Here is a 24736-nt window from a genome sequence, read left to right on the forward strand (position 1 = left end):
TTCAAATAGATATGTTTTAAGGCTAGAGTATTAAATGCAGATTACATTAGCCTTTCAAACTATATAATTTTGAGATGTTTGGAAGATATCAAATGATTAAAAACTACGCGCATTCGAAAAATGCTAATGCGGCAATTTGTATACCGATTTCAATAATTATTTCTTTGTTTAAAGGATTATCTGCTGCATGCTAAATTAGTTTTTGAATTGAAGTACATACATATTAAATAGGAAAGTCCCTTTCTTTATTTGTCTTATTTCTGTCCTCATACGTATTAAGGAAATTTGTAATTGAACTTCAAATTCACTTAAATACCGGGAAATAAAAAATAAAAATTAAGAAAAAAAAATAGCCGACTTCATAAAAAAACAATCTCAAACAAAATGCAGTAAGAAGGGACATAAACGTAAGTATGTCTAATACATCTCAATTATAAAATGTCACCTATTTACTTCGGCCGACACCGACTGCGAAATAACAATTATTATACAATATAGGCATGTTACAAGAAAGAAGAGAACTTTCTTTAGAGTTTAGAGGGTTTTCATGACATTATTTTGTTCCTTTTTAGTGCATTTTGTTTGAGATTGTTTTTTATGTTATTGTAAAGGTTCACTTGTGTCGACATTTCATATAATAATTTTAGTATAACACAATTTAACATTATTTCACCAATATAATTATTTTATCTTTTTCCTCATTCTTTCTCGTTTTGTCGTATACTTTTTTTTTAAAAAACAAATTATCTTCGCTATGGTCTTTGTGCAGCGCACGTGCATCGCCGACCATTAGAAGGGTTGGGGCCATAAATCCATCGAGTTCGTTATCGCATTCTCTGTGCGGCTGTCCATTTGATCCTTTGTTTATATTTTTGGTGTTGTTAAAATTATTTTTCGTTGACTATGAAGAAGCCCCAAAAAAACAAACGACGGTAATAAACACCTAAATCCCTTTTGTTTTTGAGGAATGTTTATTGCGTGCACATTTCGTCTTTCGTATTTGTAAATTTATTTTTCATTGTTTGTTTCTTATCTACGCAATGACAAAAAAATCCTATTTGTACGCTTTTTCAAATGAATCATAAACGATTTTTTTTAATATTTTTTGTTGTCTTTAAACTTCAATATTAAAATAAACATTTTCGTCGCCAACAAAGTTTAGTTGTAATTTAGTTACGACGTTGAAGAGTAATTCACACTTGATTATTTTGATTGCAATTCAACGCAGTGTTTATCTTTTTTACTAGATTTTGCGTTTCACGTATAAGACAAAGTGTATAATTATTGTATTTAGAATTGAGTGCTTTCGAACCTTATGTTGATTTTATAACAAAATCTTGTTCTAAAAAAAAGTGATGTTAAATAAATGAAAACCAGTTTTAATGTGAATAAAATGTAATATAGATTTTTCGAGATATTTGTGTAAATGTGAAAAAATTAATAAACTTTGAAGGTGTCAAGTACCTAAACTTCGCAATATTTGATAGAGGTAAGTTTGGTTAAATCGTCACTATTTTCTAACAAGGATTCTGTGGTACTCTTTTGTTCACGTTTTTTCCCGGCTTCTCGGTGTATTGTATAACCTGCATAAAGCCGCGTTCACATTTGCCTGACGTGTTGTGTCGTGATGCGTCAGAAAGGTATCGGTCTCATACAATTAATATGGTTGCGTGCACACTTCTCTGACGCAGTGTGTCGTGATGGCTTGTGTCGTGTCGCGTCAGTAGCGATCCCGGTCCGCGTCAGTTGGGTGAGGTGCGGGGGACGGCGCAGCGACACGACACAGCGGGTCGGACAAGTGTGCACGCGCACGTGTCGTGTTGTGACGCGTCAGAAGGTATGGACGACGAGCTGATCGAGTACGTACGACAATATAAAGCGATTTATGATACAAAATGTAAACAATATAAGGATCAATCTATTAAAACTAAACTATCTTTTTGTATTTACTGGATGTATCCAATATCTTCTTCTCTTTTTTTGTTTTATTAGAAGTGTTGCCAGTGCCAATAACTGCATATCTTCTTCATAATCTGAATCCGAATCGGATGATTCATGAAAAAACATTGCGAATGTGTAAACTCTCCGAGAGGTATAACGGAACTGATTAAAAATGCGTCATAACGCGTCACATAGATGTGAACAGTAGCCATCACGACAGAAAGCATCACGACACGACACGTCAGGCAAATGTGAATGCGGCTTAACACTCGCACTCGCTTGTTCTCAGTCACCATTCGACTCGCCGACGGTCCCCGAACATAGCCGAACTTACGAATGTAGCCTGATGCATAATTTAAATAAAATGACAACACGTCAATGAGTGTCTATTATAACAATTAACGGACTAAATTAACGGAAGTAGAATTTAACGGAAGTTAACAAGAGCGTTAACACTTTTTGAATTTAACTTAAAAGTTAATCCGTTAAGCAAAATGTTAACTTCGTTAATTAACGATTAACGGATTAACGAGTTAATGCCCACCTTTGTATGTAGCGTATAACAAGTTTGTACACACAAACTTTTTCGTCTGAACAAATTACACAGAAGATATATATTTTAACAAATTGAAGTAAATACCACTTAGTTCCTTTCATTTATATCGAGGTCACCTCACGCATCGAGTCAAGGTTATAATTGTTATCACTAAGTTAAGCTTGAAAATTACAACAAAAGGTAAATTAAACTTTAAAACCAATATAAACAAGACTGCTTTCTTGTAAGAACTGACAATAAATTTTTGAGCACTTAGGCCAAGCGCTCCCTTACAAGATTTCGACTCCAAAAAGATTTAAGTTTAATCATTTCGAGTGAGTACAGACCTAATTGCCTATTACCATGTATACCTTACTGGAAATTTTGTAAATATATTTCACAACCTGTGTGTATATTACCAAATAAAGGGAACACTTGGATATAATACACACAAAATATGTGTGATAAGTTAAAGTTCCATTTTACAATATAAACAAACTTTAATGTCAGACTGAATTATATTTAAATCTTATATTGTTAGTTCAATAAACCTTATTAGCATTACCACGGTTTGCTAATTCACGCAATAATTCACTTCAATAACCAACAACAATATTTTACGCAAAACCAATCTGTGCGTAAATAACTGCGAGAGATACTCTCAGCTACAGCTTTGAGAATTTTAATATATTCCGATATCATTTAATATAAATGAATCTCTTTATATATAATCTAAGGTAATATTGAAGACAGCCAAGGTAATTTACCAGTCGTTTTGAATGTGTGCCAGTCATAAATAAATCTACCGAGAATTAACATTATAAGGGCCATGAGTATTAAATTTACTATATTAATATAGCTTATAGGCATCTCCACTTGTCCTCCTTTACTGCACACGTGGCCTAAGGATATTGTGCTGATCTGTAACAGAATGATTAATATTTCTATAGTTTTTAATTTCTCGTTTTTGTTCGAAAGGAATTTCGATCACGAAACCAAGTCTAGACAAATATTAAATTCCCTCCTATACTGTTTTAATACATTGTTTAGTGTTTTTTTTATGTAATATCTAGAATGTTACCTTCAAAAAACCTTTAACCAATAGTTTGTTTAAAATAATCGGCATAAATTGATCTAGTTGGTTACCTGGACAAGTGAAATGGTTTTATCGTCAGACTTCGGGCATTTAATGTCATGTTGGTCGCGTATAACTCTCTTGTATTTGAGCAGCAAAGCTTGGAACCTTGGTATGAAGTGACAATCGCATCTCCAAGGATTGTGGCCAAGCATTACGTGCATTATATTATTGTTGACTTGTATCGCCTTATCGAATGCGTACACTGGAATCTGATTTAAAATAAATGTAAATTTAAAAATTTTGTTATATGAGTACTTTTAAATTATTTTAAATGTACCTATTTAAAGAAGGCTGGAAGAAATACTTTAAATAATCAATTCTCCCTTCTAATTTGTAATCACTTTGTTAACCCGGAAAATTATTGATACAAAGAATTTTTCATACAATTATTTATAAGAATTTGTTAAATAATTATTCTTTATTTTATGGCGACGTAAACTATGATACTTAAAAACTAAAACAACATTTACTGTAATAAATTACAAGAAGTGTTATTTCGAATGTGTACTCATTTAAACCTGAAACTTGCATAGAATAGCTTTCGCACGTGACTACGTCCGCGCGGAATTAAAAAAACTGAACAAGTAGCCTATCCATTAATTAAGAAACGGCATAACTCACGTTTTGATCGTCCGGTGGCGGCACCGACTAGTTTCGGACCCATCGGGGGTCCATCTTCAGGGCGAGTGTCGGTGCCGCCACCGGACGATCAAAACGTGAGTTATGCCGTTTCTTAATTAATTAATTATGATGTCTCACGAAAGTTTAAACAATTTAAGTAGCCTATCCGTTGAGCCGTTACGGAAAAACCTTCAAATAAACATCCATCTATCCATCCAACCATTCGCATTTATAATATTAGTAAAATATGTAAGTGTGAAAATAATTTACCTGCTTTAACAAATTGCCGCGTAAGCTCAGGACACGGAATGTACCAAACCATTCTGAACCTTCCAACTCTTTAACTGCAGATATACTGTTATTGTCAAGATACAAGTCAGCAAGCTTCTTATATTGGGGATTCTGGATTATCATTCTTATAGTATTTATCTGGAATAAAATCAAATGTTTAAAAAGTCTTCAATGTATTTTCTATTACATAACTATGATACTTTCATTGGAAAAACTTAGTCAAACGTTAAAGACAAATTTAGTCGATAATCACCAAGTGATTCTGTGTTGGTGACTACTGACACTGACTACAAACAATTATTAAATACGTAAGTTCCTTTAAAAAAATACAATAGATTTTTAGTACGTTTCTATTATGTGTGAAGTGTTAATATTTGTGAAGATACACTAAAGGTGTGAACACAATTTTTTTTATTATGACCTTTGTATTTTTTATTTGTATTGAAAAGGTAGCGCTACAGATAAAAAAAATAAAAAGATACAACAAATACTACTGTTTGTTTTTATCTTCATTTGTATTTTAATTGAAGCTCCTTTTCTTCTCTGTTCTACGAAAAACAGTACCTAATTGAATGAAATTACCTTATTATTTTCGAGCCTTAAGGTGGTAGTTCCGGGAGGCAACGTTGCCGGCGGCACTTCTAAATGTCTATTGGAGCAGTCGACCGTGATCATCGGAATCACAGCCCCTTCCAAATCAGATACTACATGGGTCATCGCGCAAGCACACGGCTCCGGACATGTCTGACGCACCATCTTAAAAATTAATATAAGACACATAAAAAAATATTTCCTATAAAAATAAATTAATACGACAGAAAAAATTGGTTGGGAGCCCTTTATAATTGACATTAAAGAGAAGGAGGTTCTCAATTTCTATGTAGGTATATATTATTTTTTGCATCGTATATTTAAATTGCCGGGTTTTGGGGGAAAATTTATAATCAGTAAATCCTTATAACGTAGTTAAATGTAATATGTATTGCATTATGTAGTGTAGGTAAAGGCAACCGACACCTAATTACGAACCTTGGTCCCTAGTGAGATGTAACAAATGTACAATATAGTGTTGATACGGTGGTCCAAATTTTACCGGACGTATTTTTATTATTTTCTCAATGTTCATTTTTATTTATTTGTCTAATAAATTAATCCATACCAAAATATATATCCTATCCTTTACTTAAATTGATTAGAAAATATAAAATAATTCATGTCTATCTACAACATAAACATTACGATATAACCCAGAGGTATCTGGGTCTTGTTTTGTAAGAAAATATGATTTATATTCCGTAGCTTTACTATATTTATATTTCCTGTAAATAGTCGATACTATTTCAGTCGTGCCGGACGCATTGCACATAATGTATGACAATAAACTTAAGTACGCTAATTTTCCGATAACGACGCTTCAATAAACCTAAAAATAAAACCATTTGCGTAATGATCAGTAAACTGTGACGTCATCAAATGCTATGTCCGATGAAACGACGCGTCCTTGCTTTGTGAAACATTGTTATGAACAAATACAACGAAGGACACACTAATGACTATCCGATTAGTGTATAAAGTTCTGAGTACAAACCCCTTTATTTTTGTATTAATACTCTACAAAGATGGAGGAAAACCAAAGAAAGTACGGAGGGATAAAATGATATGAGTAAGAAAGGAGGGAAATCAGATATAATGACCGATAAAGATGTGTGGAAGAACAGTACCTATGACCTTAGCAATAAGTGAGAAAGTAGCAGATGAAAATGCCTACCCTTAAAGGACAGGAGAGAGATTTTTCAGTGGTAGAGGTCGAGAGAAGAATGGCCTGCAAAAAGCCATCAGTTGCACGAATGGGCCGGCGTGACTGAATTACCACGACCACATAGAAGACATATGTGAAGCGGCAGTAATTAAGCGTATCGTCAGATGAGTGTGCGCGCCGAAGGCCTAATTTTAGTCCTCTATTCCTTCCCATCCTTTTCCTATAAGGAAGGGATGGAATGTGGAAGTGAATTTAGAGATGGAGGGGACGCATACAAAGAGGAAATATTCTCTTCCTCTGTAGATAAAAGTAGGCAAAGCATCTGCAATTGTCGATGGTAATTGGCAGCGGTCACTTTGCTATTTCAGGTGGCAGCTTTTTCGTTTGTCACCTTAAGATATAAGAAAGAGCATGTACAGAAAAAGGACATTTCCCTTTACTATACAAACCCTCCCATGCTTGCTTGCTACCATGCCTCACTTACGCCTGCCAAACCTGGCCTCTATCAAAATCCTCTCTGTATAAACTAAAATATGCCAACGCGCCATTGAAAGAAGCTATGCAGGTTATAAATTGAAAGATAGAATAAGTAACACTCAAATAAGAAGACAAACGAAAGCTGCGGATGGAGTAAGACACGCATTAAAAATGAAATGGAAATGGGCGGGACATGTACAGAGAACGAAGGACGACAGATGGACGAAAATAGTCACAAACTGGTACCCAATACACAAAAAACGAAGAAGAGGTAGGCCAAGAAAGAGGTGGGACGATGACATAACAAACTTAGTAGGAAAAACATGGAGTAGACTAGCTAGAGACAGAATTGGATGGCAAAACATGGAGGAGGCTTTTACCGCTATTGGCGGTCCTTACAACTGATTAAAAATAATGTTTAGTAGTTTATTACATACTTTGTAGTTTTAGACTAAATAAGTAATAATTATTGTTACAAGTAGTATATATGCATAATTTGTAAGGAATCAATAAAGCTTTTTATTTTATTTTTTTTTTATTTTATTTTATTTTATTTTTATTTTATTTTATTTATACAAACCCTCCCACGTCAAATCCTATTCCCTCATCTGTTTCTTATTAGAAAAGGATGGGAAGGGGTGGAGGCCTAAAATTTAGCCAACATTGTAAATAGCCCCAAGCCTTGTAAAAACAAGAGAAAATAATAAGAGTTCGTTCATTGCTCCTTATTAATCAAATTAACATAGCATTCCATATCTTATCGGACTATCATAAATATTTATTGCTGCGACTTCGATATGTGCAGGCTCTTTGTACTCTTTGTTAAAAGAACTATTGCTTGCTTAGGCTTACCAGAGACTTTGAGTTGATAAAAAGTTGACTTGGTGGATTACATATAACGGCAAATTTGGATTGTGGTAACGATATCGTGCTTGATCACGATCCCCCTTGATGTGAAGTACTCGAAAAATGGTGCGCCTTAGCTTTGTAAACGCTTATTCAGTCTTTAGTAGACGATCGAAGGCGATTGAAGGCGATCACGTTATAACAGGAAATTAACACTGTCGCCGGTTGATTTTGATCCCCTATTTTTATAAATACTCTTATGATTTACGACTACTACCTCTTCCAAAAACCTAATTTATCTCTTTCGATCCTACTCATAACTTTATCAGTTGTCTCAGTGTCAAGCGGAATTATGGAATTATATTTGCCAAAAGGAAACTATTATATTCATATGAGGTAATTGGATTTCATAAAATTTAATTGTAATTATATCATGGTCTGCTATATAAGTCAGAACTCCATTAAACTAGTTTAAAGTGGTCGAGTTATACGTTAACGACACAAATCAAAACAAAGGAGAGTTACCTTTATGATATCCATGACTTTATGAAGAGGTTTTCCCTTATAAAGCCTTTGATTGCAAATTAACTGATAATAATCGACTATACGTGTCTTAACTGTACTATTATCTTGTTCTATTGCCAGCCAGTCTAATCCACTGTCGCTACAGTCCCATTTATTATCTGAAACAAAATGTTTAACCATATTAAACATATAAAATAAAAATAAATTGAATTAATAAAACGTTATTAAGACAGTTTTCAGGACAAGATAAAATTAAACAATGTTGTTTTAAATTGATTATTATATGGCGAAAATGAATATCCTGTCTCCGAACATTAGCAAGTGGTTGTAAAAAATCACGGATCTGCTTTTCAGCCAGTTACAAGAGTGCAAGTTGCTCTAATGATTGTTCAAAAGAAGATGGCACTATAAGAAGAAGATTGTAAAGGTTCTTCTTATATATTATGTAAATATGATTGGAAACGTGTTAAAGACGGTGACATTAAGATTTTTGACATAACAGTAAGTAACAGTCGTAGACGCCAGCAACAACATCAGTTGGACGAATGTACCGGCGAAATACCACGAACACACAGAAGATAGACGTGAATGTGCGTGCTGGAGGCATAATTTAACCCCCTCTCCCTTCCCACCCTTTTCTTCTAAGGAAAGTATAGCAAGGGAAGTGGATTTGGCAATTAAGGGCACGCATAGGAAGGGGTAATATCTTCTTTCTGTGTATCCCCTGCTACGTCGATTAAAGGTAGGCAAAGCATCTAAAATTGCAGATGCCTATGGGCAGCGGTCGCTTCGCTATTTCGGCGAATTTAAGTGACCGCTTGCTCGTTTTCCACCTTGTGATGTGAAAAAATAACATTTGATCATTATAAAAACACATATATAATGTACTCACTGCTAAGATGAACCCGCTGTAACAACGGAGGGCCCGTTATCATAGCACCGCGGATATGTCTCAATTCATTGCCTCTTAAATCCAACTCCCGTAGTTCAGACATCCTTGATACCAGGTCTGCAGGAACTTCCCAAAGAGAATTCAATCCATGTAAACCGATTTTCTGTATAAAAAATCGAATTTAAAAAACCCATCATGAATGTCTCTAATAAAATTAAGAAATGAAATACGAAGAGCAAATACATATGAAATATATAAAATTTTCTGCTTATTACATTTTGAAAAATTGTAAGTAGTCAAATAATTTTGCTCTAATTACAGAAACCAGTTCTCGTTTTATGTTTGTGAATTATAAATCTCGTAAACATTACAGATATTTAGAGTGAACGACGATGAAACTTTATGAATATAAATCCCCTTTAAATAGAAAATCTCCATAGAAACTGAAATTTGAGAGATACGTTTTCAAGAAACAAACTTTGCTGTAGACAAAATGTATTTCATTATAAAGGAGTTTTAAATATTAACCTTCAATTTTCGTTTATAAATTAATAAGACTTAAAAGAAAATCAGATGACTTTTTTGACTTTCAAAAGCTTGTCTTATCCAATTAAAAACGTAACTTTTAACTTTAATTTTAATTGGACGTTTTGCGTTGTTGAATTTAAAAAAAAACAGTAAGATCAATAGTTTTTGTATTTACAAAATAAAAATGATTATGTATAACCTCCTCATTATCGTTCCGACCTCCAATTTTAACCGACTTCAAAACGGAGGAGGTTCACAATTTTTCTGTTATTTTTGTTAATTCGTAATTTCACTTTAATCTTATCTATATATATAAAAGAAAGTTGTGTTAGTTACACCATTTATAACTCAAGAACGGCTGAATCGATTTGACTGAAAATTGGTGGGCAGGTAGCTTAGAACCAGGAAACGGACATAGGATAATTTTTACCCCGTTTTCTATTTTTTTATTCCGCGCGGACGGAGTACACTATTTATAACTCAAGATCGGTCGAACTGATTTAGCTAAAAATTGATGGGGAGGTAACTTAGAACTAAGAGACGGACATAGGAACTTTTTTATTTTGTGTGCATTTTTTTTATTCCGCGCGGACGAAGTCGCGGGTAAAAGCTTGTATTAAATAATAAGCAAAAATGATATATAAGGCAATCTTACAAAATCAAGGCAAGTAGACAAGTTAGAAATGTAGAGTACCTAATATACGAGTAAATATCAAGTTTGACACCTCAGATCTACAATATTACAGTATCCTATTGTACACAATAAAATATGTTTAAGGGTTGTCACAATATATATATGCATATTTGATTTAAAAGTAATTAATCGGCAGTGACATATCTCACCAGTCACGCCAATCTATTTCAAATCCCTAAGATAAGCTCTTTTTTCATTCTTCTCTACTTACTATCTGTGATCAAAATACCCGTTTAAAACATACTGTTATCTCTGCTTGATAATGATATAATAAGAGGGATGATGATATGCTTCATACAGAGATTTTGGTCTCAGAAACCAACGGTTAGGGGCTCGATTTCGTAAAAATGTAACTCGTATAATTCTATTGGAAGTGAACACGAGAATATGTTGGTGGTATATAGCTCGAGATAATTACATAAAGGCCAAACTAGTCCTCAATTAGTATGAAAATACAAAGAGGGCGTACTTGTGTAATGTTCGGTTGTTCGGTAAATTAGATGCAAATAAAAATAGTGAAAATATTACACTTGTAATATAAAAGTAAGTCTATTTAATCAAAGCACGTAAAACCCTGAGGAAGCTAAAGTACGGGAATGAGGGACACCTATTTCATCCCTACAAGATCGGAAAACTGTGAAAGGAAATATTGATTACTTTCCTCTTGAGTTGTTACCAAGACATTATTAAACATTTCGTATTCATAACATTTTTTATAAAATAGCGTTAAAGTTATAGAAAAAAGTAGAAAAAAAGTAAGTATTCGTTCCCGCAAACGTAATAGGCGTAAATAAAATTAACAGTTCAATCAAAATAAACGTAACTATTTATAAAGTTGGTTAAAACTAAGTAGTTAAAAGCTTACTCGGCCGCAAATTTGGGCCTATCTGTCGAAGCATGACTAAATCTAGTCTTCGCCTGAGGAGTGCTTTAAAAAGCATAAGATTTAAAAATTCATTGAAAAAAATCTTTTTGGGTTTTTTAAAATATTTTTTTCATAAAATCCACTTAGATGTTATCAAAACCTAATTTAAATCTATAGCTTAAACCTAACAAAGCAAGTGGATTATAAAACAATACAGATTTTGACACATTCTTTGAATTTGTAACTCAGGGTTTTCTAATTATCTCAATTAAACACGCAGACTATAGACTTTTGTCGGGATACATCAATGTGACAACCGCAATGCCTAGAAATATTAAAGGATTTTCAATTGTAAAATATCTATCACTTTAAAATAAGAAATTGATTATTTTTAGTTTATATTACTTACAGCTGAACGAGACCACTCAAACCCCAAAACAAAGCCGTTTAAACACCCTTGTAACATGCCTTAACAATAAATTTTTTCACATTAACACTTGTAAAGGTTTTGCAAGAAATCTCACAACTTGAACCCAATACAAGAGCCTCTTAAAAAATAATTTTTGACCATATGCTACGCGGCTGTTGTTCTATACATTGTTTTTTTTTTGCAATTTATCGAACAATTGAAACATCGTTTCGACAAAGCAATTTTGAACTTGAAGTGCTTCGTTTAAAGGTTTAAAATAGCAATAACCTCAATCTTACTGGAGTCTACAAAGCGTCCTTTGAACTTCGTTAACAACGAACAGTTGACGATCTCCAGAGCTCGCAACGCGGGAAAGTGATGCTGCAATCGCGCCACGTCCAAACACGGCCCCGGCCATTCCAAAACTTTTAAATGTGTTATTTCATACCTAGCAAAAAGTCATATAATTCGTATTAAACCTTTACATCATGTCACACGTTTATTACTCGAGAGGGGAAGGGAACCTTCAATCTGTCGAAAACCAGAGTTACAGTGCAACTGTGTTGGGTATCGGGATCTCCATAGGAAGGCACCGTAACATGTTACGTCTACAAGGCATCTACTTCTTTAAGTTACAACTTTTTTCGTTATATACACCTTAATACTTTATCTATACCAAAAATGTTATATTACATTTCACGAAAAACATTACCCGCTTATTAGTAAAACAATTACTGAAGTAATAAAATTCTTTGTTGATCTTTTACATTAAATTTAACGCTTAACTGATTACATAAAGTTATTCCATATATGAGTGTTTATCTTAAGTACAGGTTACAATAACGTAAACAAACTTACTTTGCCGCATTAACCCACTCGCTTGTAAACCCTCCTTTACAAAACAGCCGGTTGTGGTTCGAAACACAATTTGCTGTTTTCGTAAACTCGTACAGCGAACAATCTCTTGATATAATTTCGTTCCTTCTTCTCTGCATTACAATTGGTGTACTTAGTTGAAATAATACGAATATAACTACCGCCTCGTACACTGGAAAAAAAAGAATAAGTTACAGTTACAACTAAGAAAGTAAATACTTACATAAAGTTAGCGAAAAATAAATACACACAAGTAAGGTGGGTTTTTTTATATTATAAGGTGTCAAACGAGCAAGCGGCCACCTGATTCGCCGAAATAGCGAAGCGTCCGCTGCCCATTAATATACGCAATTGCAGATGAGTTTTCTACATTTATCCGACCGAGGTGGGGACGCAGAGAAAGAGAATATTTCAGTTTCCTATGAGTCACATTCACTGTCCCTTCCCATTCTCTCCTTATAAGAAAATGGTGGGATGGGAAAGAGGTTTAACTTTTAAACCTAAAAAATAATAATATTTCGTATATATGATGTATTTGCGTTGCTTTTAACGAAAAAGCTATTTTTAAAAGTTTTGTCTGTTTGCATGAATGCCTGTCTAACCGTCTTCCGCAAGTCCGTGCTTGTTCTTGATAATCTCCCAAAATGTTGGACGGTAATAAATATGTTGTTCAAAAACAAACACTAGACATCAGAATGCATTATTTAATACCATATTAAGATTATTAAACTATATGTTCACCCCAATCTTACTAATATTATAAATGCGAATGATTGGATGGATGTTTATACAAACGTTGATGGATGTTGTAAATAAAGTGTATATTTTCAAAGGTATCGCCACATCCGCATCAACTTGTTTCTAAACATGGAACTTTTAAAGTGACCATAATTGTATTAACACTTACGTCTAATATTTATGTTGTCTCGAAATATTATTCTAAATAAGTTCGTGACGAAGTTATTTGAATCGGATTAATTGTACTCGGCAACCATCATTTATATCAAGAATAGCAATTTTATTTAACAAATATTTTGTTGCCAATATAGTTATTTTTAACTGATTATACATATGATGAAAAATGACATAATTATTACAAACTTAGTAACAATTTCACCTTCATAAGGCTGTAATGTTATTAAAAACAGACATGTTTGAGTCATCAATATAATCACTGAAAGTTTAGATGGATGGATGTTTGTTACTACGTATATTCAGAATAACTAAACTGATCACGCTGAAATATGATCTAGATATAGAACATAGGCTGGAAGAACACATAGGTTACTAATATGGTTTATTTTAATTCAAAACTTAGTTATATAATAAAGTAAAGCACAGTAAGAGCTGCATTACTAAAAGAATTTACATATATAAATATAAATAACAAAGAGATATTGAATCCCGCTCTTTAAATAAACAAAATATCCTGTTTAAATTAACATTCATCAGTACGGATATTTCTAGATTATTTTTGCTGCTATCAAAAAGATCAAAGGAATAGGCAACGTAGGTAATATTTGACTAACAAAAAATATACTATCTATAGAGGAAAGATTTAATTGATTGTTTGTTTGTTTGCTATTGAATAGGCTCAAAAACTAATGAACCGATTTGAAAAATTATTTCACTGTTGTGAAGCTACACTAACTCCATGTGACATTTATTAGATTTTTTTTTCTAATTCCGCGCGGATGAAGTCGCGTGCAACTGCTAGTTATACATGAAATAGATATTTGTTTGGTTAATAATGCGTAAACAGTTGAACTACTGAATCAATATAAAAATTGTTTTACCGTCAGAAAAGAGCGTTATCAAGTATTAACATTCATTTTGACATGCGATTATTCGCTTATCTATTTACATCCTACTATATCTAATATAGTATCTCTACATCTATGAAGTGGATATTTTGCACCGGTCTGGAGATTACCAGTAAATCGGGAAATTATATGCAAGGTTTCGTTACAATGTTATTTAAAAATATGTCTTTTAATAAATGCATTTAATCTAGAAATAGTTGTTCGAAATTTTATCAATTAACTAATTAAAAACATGCAGTCAATACTGTAGTATTTTGGGGCACAATCAATAAAAGATATTATTATAATACCAGAGCGTAATTTCCTAAAATTATTTATTGAATTTTAAAGTCTAATACATACTTGTTAGCTTCATTTTTTGATAAAAAGTCTATAGTTTAAGTGCATCAAACACCACAATTTAAAATGACAAAAATTAATCGAATAAACTCATTAATAGAAAACAATTTTATCACAATCACAGACCACCATCTATTGTACATCACAATAGACAACTACTTCTCTCTTCTTCGTTCTTTAACTATTTTATGTGTAAAATATTGTATGACAATGATAAGTTTTTCGCGAAAAATCTCGTTTTTCCACCCCGAGTGATAACGTAGTGCGAGGCCGACACGCCAACCGTGACTGAAGATCCGAGTCTCTGAAAATGAAAATCTCAAACAGAGATATAGAAGAATGACGGTACAACAATGTTTACAAATCTAACCACAATTTAACAATTTACGTTATTTTAATTTAAATTAAAACTAAAGATAAAGGTTAAGTTTAGGTAAGTCTTTGTCCAGAAGACATTTAATTATAGGTGTTTTTAGATTTATAGTGATACAAGTAAACTTGATTTTTTTTTTCGTTGTTCTTACAATATAATACTTGATGAAAAATTTATTATGTATTCCGACATAATGTTCTTAAAAAATCAATGTAAAAACGAATGCTTTGTTCCGAATTATAATATAAACAACTGACGTTGATATTGCAAATCAAAAACTATATGCAATTAGTTTTCGTTTAACAACGATATAAGTAATAATTTTGTGCATATATTTACTCTGAACCAATAAAGATGTTAACCGTATCTTGATACTGTTAATCATAAAACAACACGAGCCTAAAATTGAATAAACGTTGTAAATTTTACGTTATGACATACTGTCGGTTAAAGATAAATAATTAGATACAGATATTATTAAAAAGTTAGGTGCAATTCGATTTATTACAGCGTATTATTCATTAAAAAATTACGCACATATATATTTTTTAAAATACGCTTAGTTCCAAAAAAAAATTGACATATAATTACCAGATTTAGCAAACCATTAATTTTTCGAACAATACAAATAGAAACGTGGTTTTTACTGCAACATAAACAACGCATTACAAACACAATAATGTCTTAAAATTTAATTACGTCTAGTAAACACTACAAAAACTTCGTCGAATAGTATTTTAATGAGTACGCTGAATACAAGAATCCAAGACTTCGAAAATTTTTATCTGGCAGTATTTCTAGTAGCTTCTCGAAGTATCTCGATGGATACATGGCATCCTTTTCTGTGGAAGTGTTCAACATATTTTTAATCAGCTGGCTTCGGTGGGACTCGGTATTCCATGTCAACGTTTCTGCGCGCCTCTTTATGTTGCTTACCCTAAGGGCACCGTGCTCAATAACATAACTTTGAGTCGTGACAAGACAAGGAAGAACTTAGATGTCTATCTCGAGACCGAGAGTATATTCTCCTTCAGCTCGTGGTAGGAGCCTCATCAGTATAGTTGGTCCAGGGACAGAGCCCGCGATAAGCCATGTGAAGGTCCAAAACAGCTGGTTAACAAACAAAAGGATATCGGTGTCGGCTTTTTGGGTGCCACTTTATCTTGGCTAACATAGGGTCTTGCGCACTAAAACAATACTAGTGCCCCCTGTTTTTTACAAGCGATCATAGTTATGATTTAATCCGCGCTAGGTTGTGAATGTGGTCCGCGCAATAATTCTGCCATTCGCCACAATCGCAAACAAAGGCCTCCTGATGGTTTCCTGAAGAGGAACAAACGCTTGCCAGATAGCGGTCGCAATAAAACTACGCCGACAAATGCAATAAAAGAAGGCAAGCGCAGCGCTTTAACAAAGCTCACCTTTGCGCGGCATCGTGTTGTCAGACGAACGACAGATGCTCGTTGGAACACTCCGTGAGAGCTTTGTCAGTGGTGAAATGGTTAATGATATTTGTCCAAATATTCCATAACTTCCCAAAAACTTGACCGCTCTTTTGGTTAGTTAGCATTTCCCACAATTGAAGCAGACATATATTTCTTTTACATTTTTTTTCTTCAACGTCCTCCTTTTGTATTATTTACATTACATAAAAAAGATTTTCCCGTTACCGTAATAAACATTAATCCTTTCACAACTTTATACCGTCCTACTATTATTACAATTTGCCTTCTTTGTTTGCGAGTCGCAACCATCGCTCAACTCATAAACAAATAAAATAAGTAATAAAAAATAAAAAATTAAGGATCGTCGTCTTGGAGATTTTTGTTCTATTGTTTTTGGCCTTAAACTTTAACTCGTATTTATGACCCAGGGGGCTGGAATTTTACGCTCTTATCTATAACGACCTACACGATTCTTTGAGGCAATATTAAATAGCTTACCCCTTTTACGAACTCTGAATGACTCTTCTGAATGACTCCCATAAACTCAAAAAAAAGAAATTCCTTTTTCAGATTAGAAAGTCTATACGGAAAATCTATACACATAAAAGAAAGTCGTCTTAGTTACACTATTTATAACTAAAGAACGGCTAAATCGATTATTCCGCGCGGACGGATTCGCGGGTAAAAGCTAGTTGTTAATAATTTAACAACACGCTATACACTATTCTATCAATGAACAGAAACAATAAATGCGATGCCTTGAAATGTGGTACTGAGATTAAAAGGTGTTTTCACATTTCAGGCGTGTTATACTTGTGTGGAGCGTAGTGCGCTATTGGGATGAATGAGGGGCAGTCTCGTTTTGAAATGAGGTTTATTTTTTGCAACCGCTGCTTATATATACGCCCTAAACTAATGACTATAATCACCTTATAAACCTTCAGGTTTAAGCGAGACGATTTGATCATTGTTTACTGTGGCTTTGTTATTAATTAATGTTCCTATTTCTTATGCCTTATCACTTACTTATGTGGACGATGTTGTACCTATACTATACTGTATTTCGAATACTGGCTAGGCTAACGGTTATTACAGTTGTTACGAAATAGTATGTATGTATGTATAGTAAAACCTAGACCCGCCCAGCCCCTTCCCCACTTCGCGCGAAATTCCACAGTAAATACACCGGATAATATTTCGAGGGGTGAAAGGCTATTTGTTTTAAGCGACATTTTTTGCGATATTATCATATATATGTATATTCAGAATCAGGGAATTTTTCTGATTCTGAATATATATATATAAGTCAATATCGCAAAAAAATGTCGCGTAAAACAAATAGCCTTTCACCCCTTGATTTGATAACCCATTAGTCTAATAACAAGTTGCATATATACCATTTCGAAAGCGCCGCGCTTGCAAACGTGCGGGGCAGTGGGGCGGGAGCAGCATTCGGCCCTCACCCGGCACCCGGCACCCGGCACCGGCACCGCAACGTCAGTGTTGTTTGAATCATGCTTGGGGTGTGATGTGTAGTAATGTCTTAGTTTGTGAAGAGTAAACTGAAGTAAACTTTTGTCAGCATTAACGAAAAAAATATTCTTAAGTTTGTGAATTATGAGACTGTGTTATAAAAGATATTGTTGGATTCATTAATTTTCGTAAGTACTGTCGTCTTCAATACATTTTGAGAACTTTTGCTAAATAATAGGCATATTATCCTCATCGTAGGTAGTAGGTATGTGCAGTAGGCATAAACAAAATTACATTGTACGCAGTTTAACATAATGTTTTTCATCTTCTGTATGTAGCTTCTCTAATGATCTATTTTTTTATTATTTTGCTTGCTATTTTTGTGAAAGTTAGTATAAATAAAAGTTATCTTTGTTTGTTTTTTGGTAGCCTATTCTAGGACCCCATAGAATGGTTCGAGGTCTATATAATCTAAACTAATACAATAATCTAAAATTTGTATCGGGTTCAATGAATCCCCTACTTTGATCTCTATGGATGGATAGATCATATCTTGGTAATGCAGCTTTTGACTTAAATTCTTTCAACTTAAATGCGCCTGTTGACGCTTCTCAAAGTTAATTCCAGTGGCGACTCGCCCTTAAGTGCGCCCCTAAAGTGCCGTTCTTGAGATATTTCTAATAAACATCCATACATACATACGACCAACCTTTCGCATTTATAATATTAGTAAGATATGATCTTAATGTAAATGTTTTGGCTAAAACTGAATTTTTAATATGAATTATATATTTAGTTAGCAAGTCAGGAGCGCGCTTCCGGTTCTTTGACTCACGAGCCCCCCTTTATAATTATCAGTAAATTCTATCTCTATAATAGTTCGAATTCTTACCACCGCACCGCTACCAATCGCAAACGTTAGCGCTAAAATGGCGAAATCAAATAGGCACAAAATATTACTATTCTTAGCCTGTCCATGTGTAGAAGAGGTCTGTGGTCCATTATGCAGTTTGAAATTATTTTTATTATTTACACTTGTGACAATGTTTTGACTTTTACATAGTGACGGATTCTAATATAATATATTCTAATACTGAAATTATGAAAGAAAGTTTATGTTTTGTATAGTTTCGCGTTTTTAAATAGAAGTTAATTGTAAAATTTTAGAACCTAATCGGAAACAGTTCAACTTACGTTTATACCTACGTCGGAGTCAGCGCCGTTTCAGACCCGCTGCCGTTCATTTATCGTGGTAAGAGAGGCTTAACATTTTACATAGTTTTTTTTGATGTGAAACATCTATAGGCTCACTTGTAAACCGAATTGTTGGCGTGGCAACGCTTGCAGTGGCGACGGGTCGCCACGCTATACTGAGGTATACATATGTATATGTATTTTATTTTAATAATATTTAATATTATTTCGTACAATGACCTCTTTACCTACTGACAGAGGTTACAAACATTTTTGTATTTAGTGCGGTTTACATGAATTATTTGAAGGAGAAAGAAAATTTACCAACTTATAAAATATAGTTATTATCATTATATAAATTATTTATTTAGATTTAATAATACAAGTAATAAAAATCTAGACAAGTATCTAATAATAAAAAAATCAAAAATCAGAATCCGATTCCTCTGTTTCGGAGTAACTGTAAGAGTAAGGTAGTAGGAGTAAGGCCAAGCTGGCCTCTAAGAAGCTTGGTGTCCTAGGGAGAGCGAAGCAGTATTTCACGCCAGCCCATCGCTTACAGTTATACAACGCGCAGGTTCGGCCACATATGGAATACTGCTCGCATCTCTGGGCTGGAGCTCCTAAATACCAGCTTCTTCCTTTTGACCGCGTACAACGACGTGCCACTCGAATCGTCAATGACCGGGGTCTTACCGATTGGCTTGACTCACTGGCTTTGCGAAGGGATGTCAGTTCCCTTTGTATCTTCTACCGCCTTTACCATGGGGAGTGTTCCGAAGAATTGTTTGGAACCATACCTGCCGCCGAGTGCCGTCATCGCACGAGTCGACAGAGCGCCAAATTTCATCGCTACCATCTCGATGGGTGGCATTCCACAACGACGAGGTTTTCACGAAACTTTCTACCTCGCACAGCCGCGTTGTGGAATACTCTGTCCTCGGCGGTATTTCCAAACAGTTACGACTTAGGGACCTTCAAGAAAAGAACGTATACCTTCCTTAAAGGCCGGCAACGCATCTGCGATTCTTCTGGCGTTGCGGATGTCCATGGGCGTCGGATCAAATAATTCTCGGTCCGTTGCTCGTTTGCCCCCTTCTCATATAAAAAAAAAAAACTTTTCCGAAGACCTCATGCCTGTCACATTTATTACAAAAGAATCACCAGTTTTGTCAACATTATCATCTAGTCTAGCTAATTTCGATTCCTCTTATTAAAAATTAAACTTATAGTCTCCAATAAAAGGTTTACAATTCCTGAGGACGGCGGCCTTTGTTTCTGTGCTAGCGAGACTCATTGTATTTACGCGGGAGTGACAGAGACAGGTAATGCGAGTTCAATGTACGAAATTCTTCGTGCTCCGCGACTGGACTATAGTTTGTTCTCGTCGCTCCGCGCCGCCACCGCTGTGCCGTCGCCCGTGCATCCACAGTTCACTGACCCTGCCTGGATCCTTCAGCGTTTATCCTATGCCGCCATAGCGGGCCGCAAATCCTTTGTTGCTCCTTTGGCGGCCTACGTCGAAAGACGGGGCGTTATTTTACTCATGTCTGCTAAAAAACTTAGCGGCACAGGAAGTATAGTTCTTGCTTAACTCGCGGCGTGAGTGGTATAAATAGAGTTTGTAAACTCCGAACAAAGAAGAAGTTTTTTGCTTTTCCTAGACATTCGAGATTCTACTCTATTTAAGTAGTATCCTAATGATCAACATTTCTGCTTTATAGTCTCAGTCTCAGGTGTCTATTAATCATTAAGACGGAACATCGCCACTGGCCTTTTTTTTGCATCTTAAAGCTTATTTATCTGTAAGGGCTGTCGAAGCAGTGCCTTTGTCCTACGCGCGTACAAATCGACCACAAAACGGTTTCACGTACTGTGCAAGATAGCAAGATAGCAAGCAACTGTTTGGATCGTTTTGATTACCAGTACCACCATTGCACACTCAACGTGCGATTTAGTCATGTTGGGGACATAAATCCATATCAACTGTAGTTTTGTGCCTCTTCACTTTCGCTTCAAATTCTATTGCAGATTTCTAAATTTTTCGTTAGTAACAAACGTGTCTTTTAAGTTAGTACCAATGAAAATTATTGGTAAATTGTCTTTTTCTACATTTATTCTTCCTTCCATCCAAGAAATTAATAAGCGATACTGATTTTCTACGAATTTTTTTTGCACTTATTGAAGTGCTGCCTAAGCAAGAACCTTATTATATCAGGCGTATTACTTTTTTACTGAGACCAACTGTTCCAAATTGAATTAATATGATACAGTTGTAGTTGCACAACACTGTATTTAATAAAGCGCTACCGTAGTACTTATTTAGTACCTTTAATATTTATATATCATATATTGTTATAGAAAATTGCAACCTATACATTAGTGGTAATAAAGCCTAAACATAATTTAATACGAATCAATCTTTAATTCTGACTTTTATTTAAAACCTAACAACTAGTAACCATAGAGAACCGGCGAAATGTAAGCGCTATTAAAACCTCTCCCCCACCACGACCACCAACCTCCCTTGAGGCGAACATGAGCAAGCCATGACACCGCCGCAGACCCGACGGTTGTGTTGTGTGACGTACGTGTGACTTGAATACGCTCGCTCCCGCATCAGCCTGTGCTGCTGTTTTTATATTAACCCCCAAGTTTTTGGAACCAGTGCAAGTGCGAATAGCAGATTTTAGCATTATTATTATTATCACTCGCCGAGTAGACCATCCGTACTGCCGCCACCATCATTTTGGTTCTCGTCCCTCGTGTAACTCCACAGCACGTATAATGCCTTGGCACGTTTAATGCTGCGATACGTGTTATGCATGCTTATGAAACCTATATCGACTCGAATCGTAAGAGAATAAACGCTTTAAGACGTCTTGAAAAGACATAAAATATGACCTCAAACGACGTGTTGTGCTATGTCATACAAATCACATACTTTATCAATAACATTAGGTACATGTCCTAATTTCCCTTATTTAATGTTAGATCTGAACTTTTTTAATATATCGTTCTATGAGACTGGATCTCGAATGATAAGATAGCCATCCACCATGAAAGTATCAGCACTTGATTAATATCTTTACAGATTTATCTCCAATGAACTGTTTTATAAATAAAGAAGAAAAACACAGTAAAGTGAGACAATTTAAATGAATAAAGTGTGGAATCTGTAACGCAATCTTATCCGTACCGACAAGATAATATTTTAACAAGTTTAGCTAATAGTTATGAATGCTAGTAATAACCTCAATTAAATTTCAGGTTCAAATGGAAGCCATCCAAACAGATACTATCTTAAATATGGAAGAGTATAATTTTAATGCGCCTATTAATGTAAAGATAATTTATGATGACGATGAAGAAACAAGTGAAGGCATAATGACGCAGAACAAAAATGCCCAAGTTGAAAGAAGGCAATGGGGAAATATGTCATATACTACTGTAGGAAGTAATTTAGGTGAACAAGCGCAAGTAGAAGCATTTAAAGGAATCAATAGTATTGTTCATAGTGACACTTTAAAAGTAGTCATAGAAAACATGGCTGCTATTATAGGGGCTCGATTCAAGTTCCAACAAGTTTATAAAACACTAAGCACAGCAGAGGTACAGAGGTTTAAAAGTAAATATATAGAAATGAAATATTTGCTTTTTAAAAGATCCATGACGGTAGCAAAATCATTACTTTTACCGCAAAAAAGTAATGAAATCTTCACCGAGACTATTGTAGTGGAAATTTTACAGAAAGCAAAGGTAAATAATAACATGTATTCTATTGTTAGATTGCTTTATACTGATTTAATAGCATGGACAGAAGCTCAATTAGGAAGAGAGGAAAAAGACGTTGAAGCACCAAAAAACCTAGGATTGGATATGATGCAATCAAATTTAAATTCTGGTCTTAGAAAAAGAAGTCATACATCCACTGAAGATACAAATGCTTTAAGAGAAATGCTTAGAAAAAAAATTTGCCAAATTGAAACACAAAGCACCGAAGGAGGAAATAGCTGTCCTTCATTTGTCAGTAATCTTAGTAGTATGGTATATTCTCCACCAAATTTGACAACATACCACAATCCTCATGAAAATTATTTGAATGAAATCAACGGTTTAAATCCTCTAAGTATGCAAGAACAACAATATTATTTAAGTATCAGAGGTCATTCAACAATTGAGTATCAAAAAACGATGCAAACAAATATTTCACAAAGTTCAGTAGATAATTCTTCACATTTAGAAAAAAATAGATACGACGGTCAAGATGTATCTCGAAGTTCCATTTCAAGAGATAGCGGCTTTACGAGTCCGGATATATTATTTTCTCCACAAGAATCAACGGTAATTTTTTGGAGCACTTCTATATTTAAACATTATATTAAATTTATATAATAAACAAATACTTAAAAGAAATTTCTTTCAGAACACAAATTACCAAGATCCATCACCTTGGCCGACGTCCACATCAACACAAAACACGCCAATACCAAACATTTCAAGTAACAGGAGAGTAGGTTGGTGCCAAGTATGCGGAAAACAAACGGATCTACTATGCTTGGGTTGTTTTAAATATTTCTATTGCAGCTTCGTGTGTCAGGTAATTACATTTTTCTTAAAGTGTTACAATTTGCTGCACTAGGACCACCCTAGCACGATTTTTTTTGACACGCGCCTTAGTATTGTCAACGACAAAATATGTATTATAATTTATATCGGGCGTAAAGTTCACCAAAAAATCTCTTATATATTTTGAAATAATTGATGATGACGATACAAAAGCGTATGTCACATATATTTGTGTGTTATTAATATCTCGTGTTTTAAATGTTCTTTTAATTTTAAATATGAGGAGCAATAGCAAAAACTTAAAATTATAAATGTAGCGTTAAAACTAATTTCCTAAATGTAATTTTCTCTTCCAGAATATACATTGGACTACCCACAGATTAAGGTGCCAAAACAGTCCCACAAGTAACGCTCTCGCTTCCAACTATGAAAACATTAGATGATTTACTTTAAAATTCATTGTTTTTGGGTTAGAGTTTATAACACTATCTAGTGAATGTTGAAAATGAATGTTTTAAACTAACATTTTATCTATCTTATAAAAAAGTTGATTATGAAGTTATAATTACAAAATTGTGTTTTATTTTACCAAAATCAAATCGGAAAATTTCACAAATGTTAAAATAAATCAAGGTATTTACATATGTATTGGTAGACGTGTGAATCGTCGTTCCTTGTGTGCACTGCAAAACATTGGAACAAGTTGCCAATATCAGTTTTTCCGACCAAATGTACGAAACGTATGAGACGTAGTGGCCTTCAAGACTAGAGTGAATAGGTGAATTTACACCATGTGGGATCGTGGTTGAGTGTCATTGGAAAAGTGTTAATGCAGTCCTAAGGTGGCTCACGTCTTGTAGCACGGTTAGAGATGCTATGGGAGTAATAACGAATTAGGAACACAATATACAATTACGCTAATATAACACCGATGAAGTTCGAATAGGGATTACAATGCATAATAAAATGACGACACTGCATCTTGATGCTTGGCAAATGAAGTTTTAAAAATTGTGAAATAAAATCTTTTGATACATCATAATCATGACACTAACATTATGGATACATAAACATGTAGACTAGCGTATTCTTGTATACGCTGAGTAACAACCATATCCCAGTC

General features: G+C 34.3%; 2 protein-coding genes across 4 annotated transcripts in view; one reads left to right on the plus strand and one right to left on the minus strand.

Moving 5' to 3' along the window:
* Positions 1 to 3105: 3105 nt before the first annotated feature.
* The window catches only part of LOC106717962 (protein singed wings 2), a 48119-nt gene continuing 26488 nt past the window's right edge, over positions 3106 to 24736 (minus strand). Inside the window, exons 1-9 of one of the 3 annotated variants that reach the window (XM_014511950.2) lie at positions 17775 to 17868; positions 12380 to 12569; positions 11810 to 11969; positions 9026 to 9188; positions 8134 to 8291; positions 5109 to 5282; positions 4506 to 4664; positions 3623 to 3823; positions 3106 to 3397 (exon numbers count right to left, since the gene is read on the minus strand). In XM_014511950.2, the coding sequence (XP_014367436.2) occupies positions 3209 to 3397; positions 3623 to 3823; positions 4506 to 4664; positions 5109 to 5282; positions 8134 to 8291; positions 9026 to 9188; positions 11810 to 11969; positions 12380 to 12569; positions 17775 to 17829 (1449 nt within the window). In that variant the 5' untranslated portion in view covers positions 17830 to 17868 and the 3' untranslated portion in view covers positions 3106 to 3208. Of the gene's footprint in view, positions 3398 to 3622; positions 3824 to 4505; positions 4665 to 5108; positions 5283 to 8133; positions 8292 to 9025; positions 9189 to 11809; positions 11970 to 12379; positions 12570 to 14562; positions 14741 to 17774; positions 17869 to 24736 lie in introns of those variants that run through there. The other 2 variants (XM_014511951.2, XM_045680783.1) reach the window with 2 other exon arrangements.
* LOC106717963 lies at positions 17887 to 24095 on the plus strand. The gene is made up of 4 exons (XM_014511952.2): positions 17887 to 18038; positions 22315 to 23388; positions 23471 to 23644; positions 23970 to 24095. Exons 2-4 carry the CDS (start codon positions 22321 to 22323, stop codon positions 24054 to 24056), a joined length of 1329 nt encoding a protein of 442 aa, XP_014367438.2. The 5' UTR covers positions 17887 to 18038; positions 22315 to 22320; the 3' UTR covers positions 24057 to 24095.

This window comes from Papilio machaon, chromosome 13, assembly GCF_912999745.1.
Source record: "Papilio machaon chromosome 13, ilPapMach1.1, whole genome shotgun sequence".
In the NCBI taxonomy this organism is placed as follows: Eukaryota; Metazoa; Arthropoda; class Insecta; order Lepidoptera; family Papilionidae; genus Papilio; species Papilio machaon.

Coding starts and splice junctions, on each gene's coding strand:
- LOC106717963 (XM_014511952.2), top strand. CDS start 22,321: ATGGAAGCCATCCAAACAGATACTATCTTAAATATGGAAGAGTATAAT. Junction 23,389..23,470: donor TTTCTCCACAAGAATCAACG/GTAATTTTTTGG, acceptor AATTTCTTTCAG/AACACAAATTACCAAGATCC. Junction 23,645..23,969: donor ATTGCAGCTTCGTGTGTCAG/GTAATTACATTT, acceptor TTTCTCTTCCAG/AATATACATTGGACTACCCA.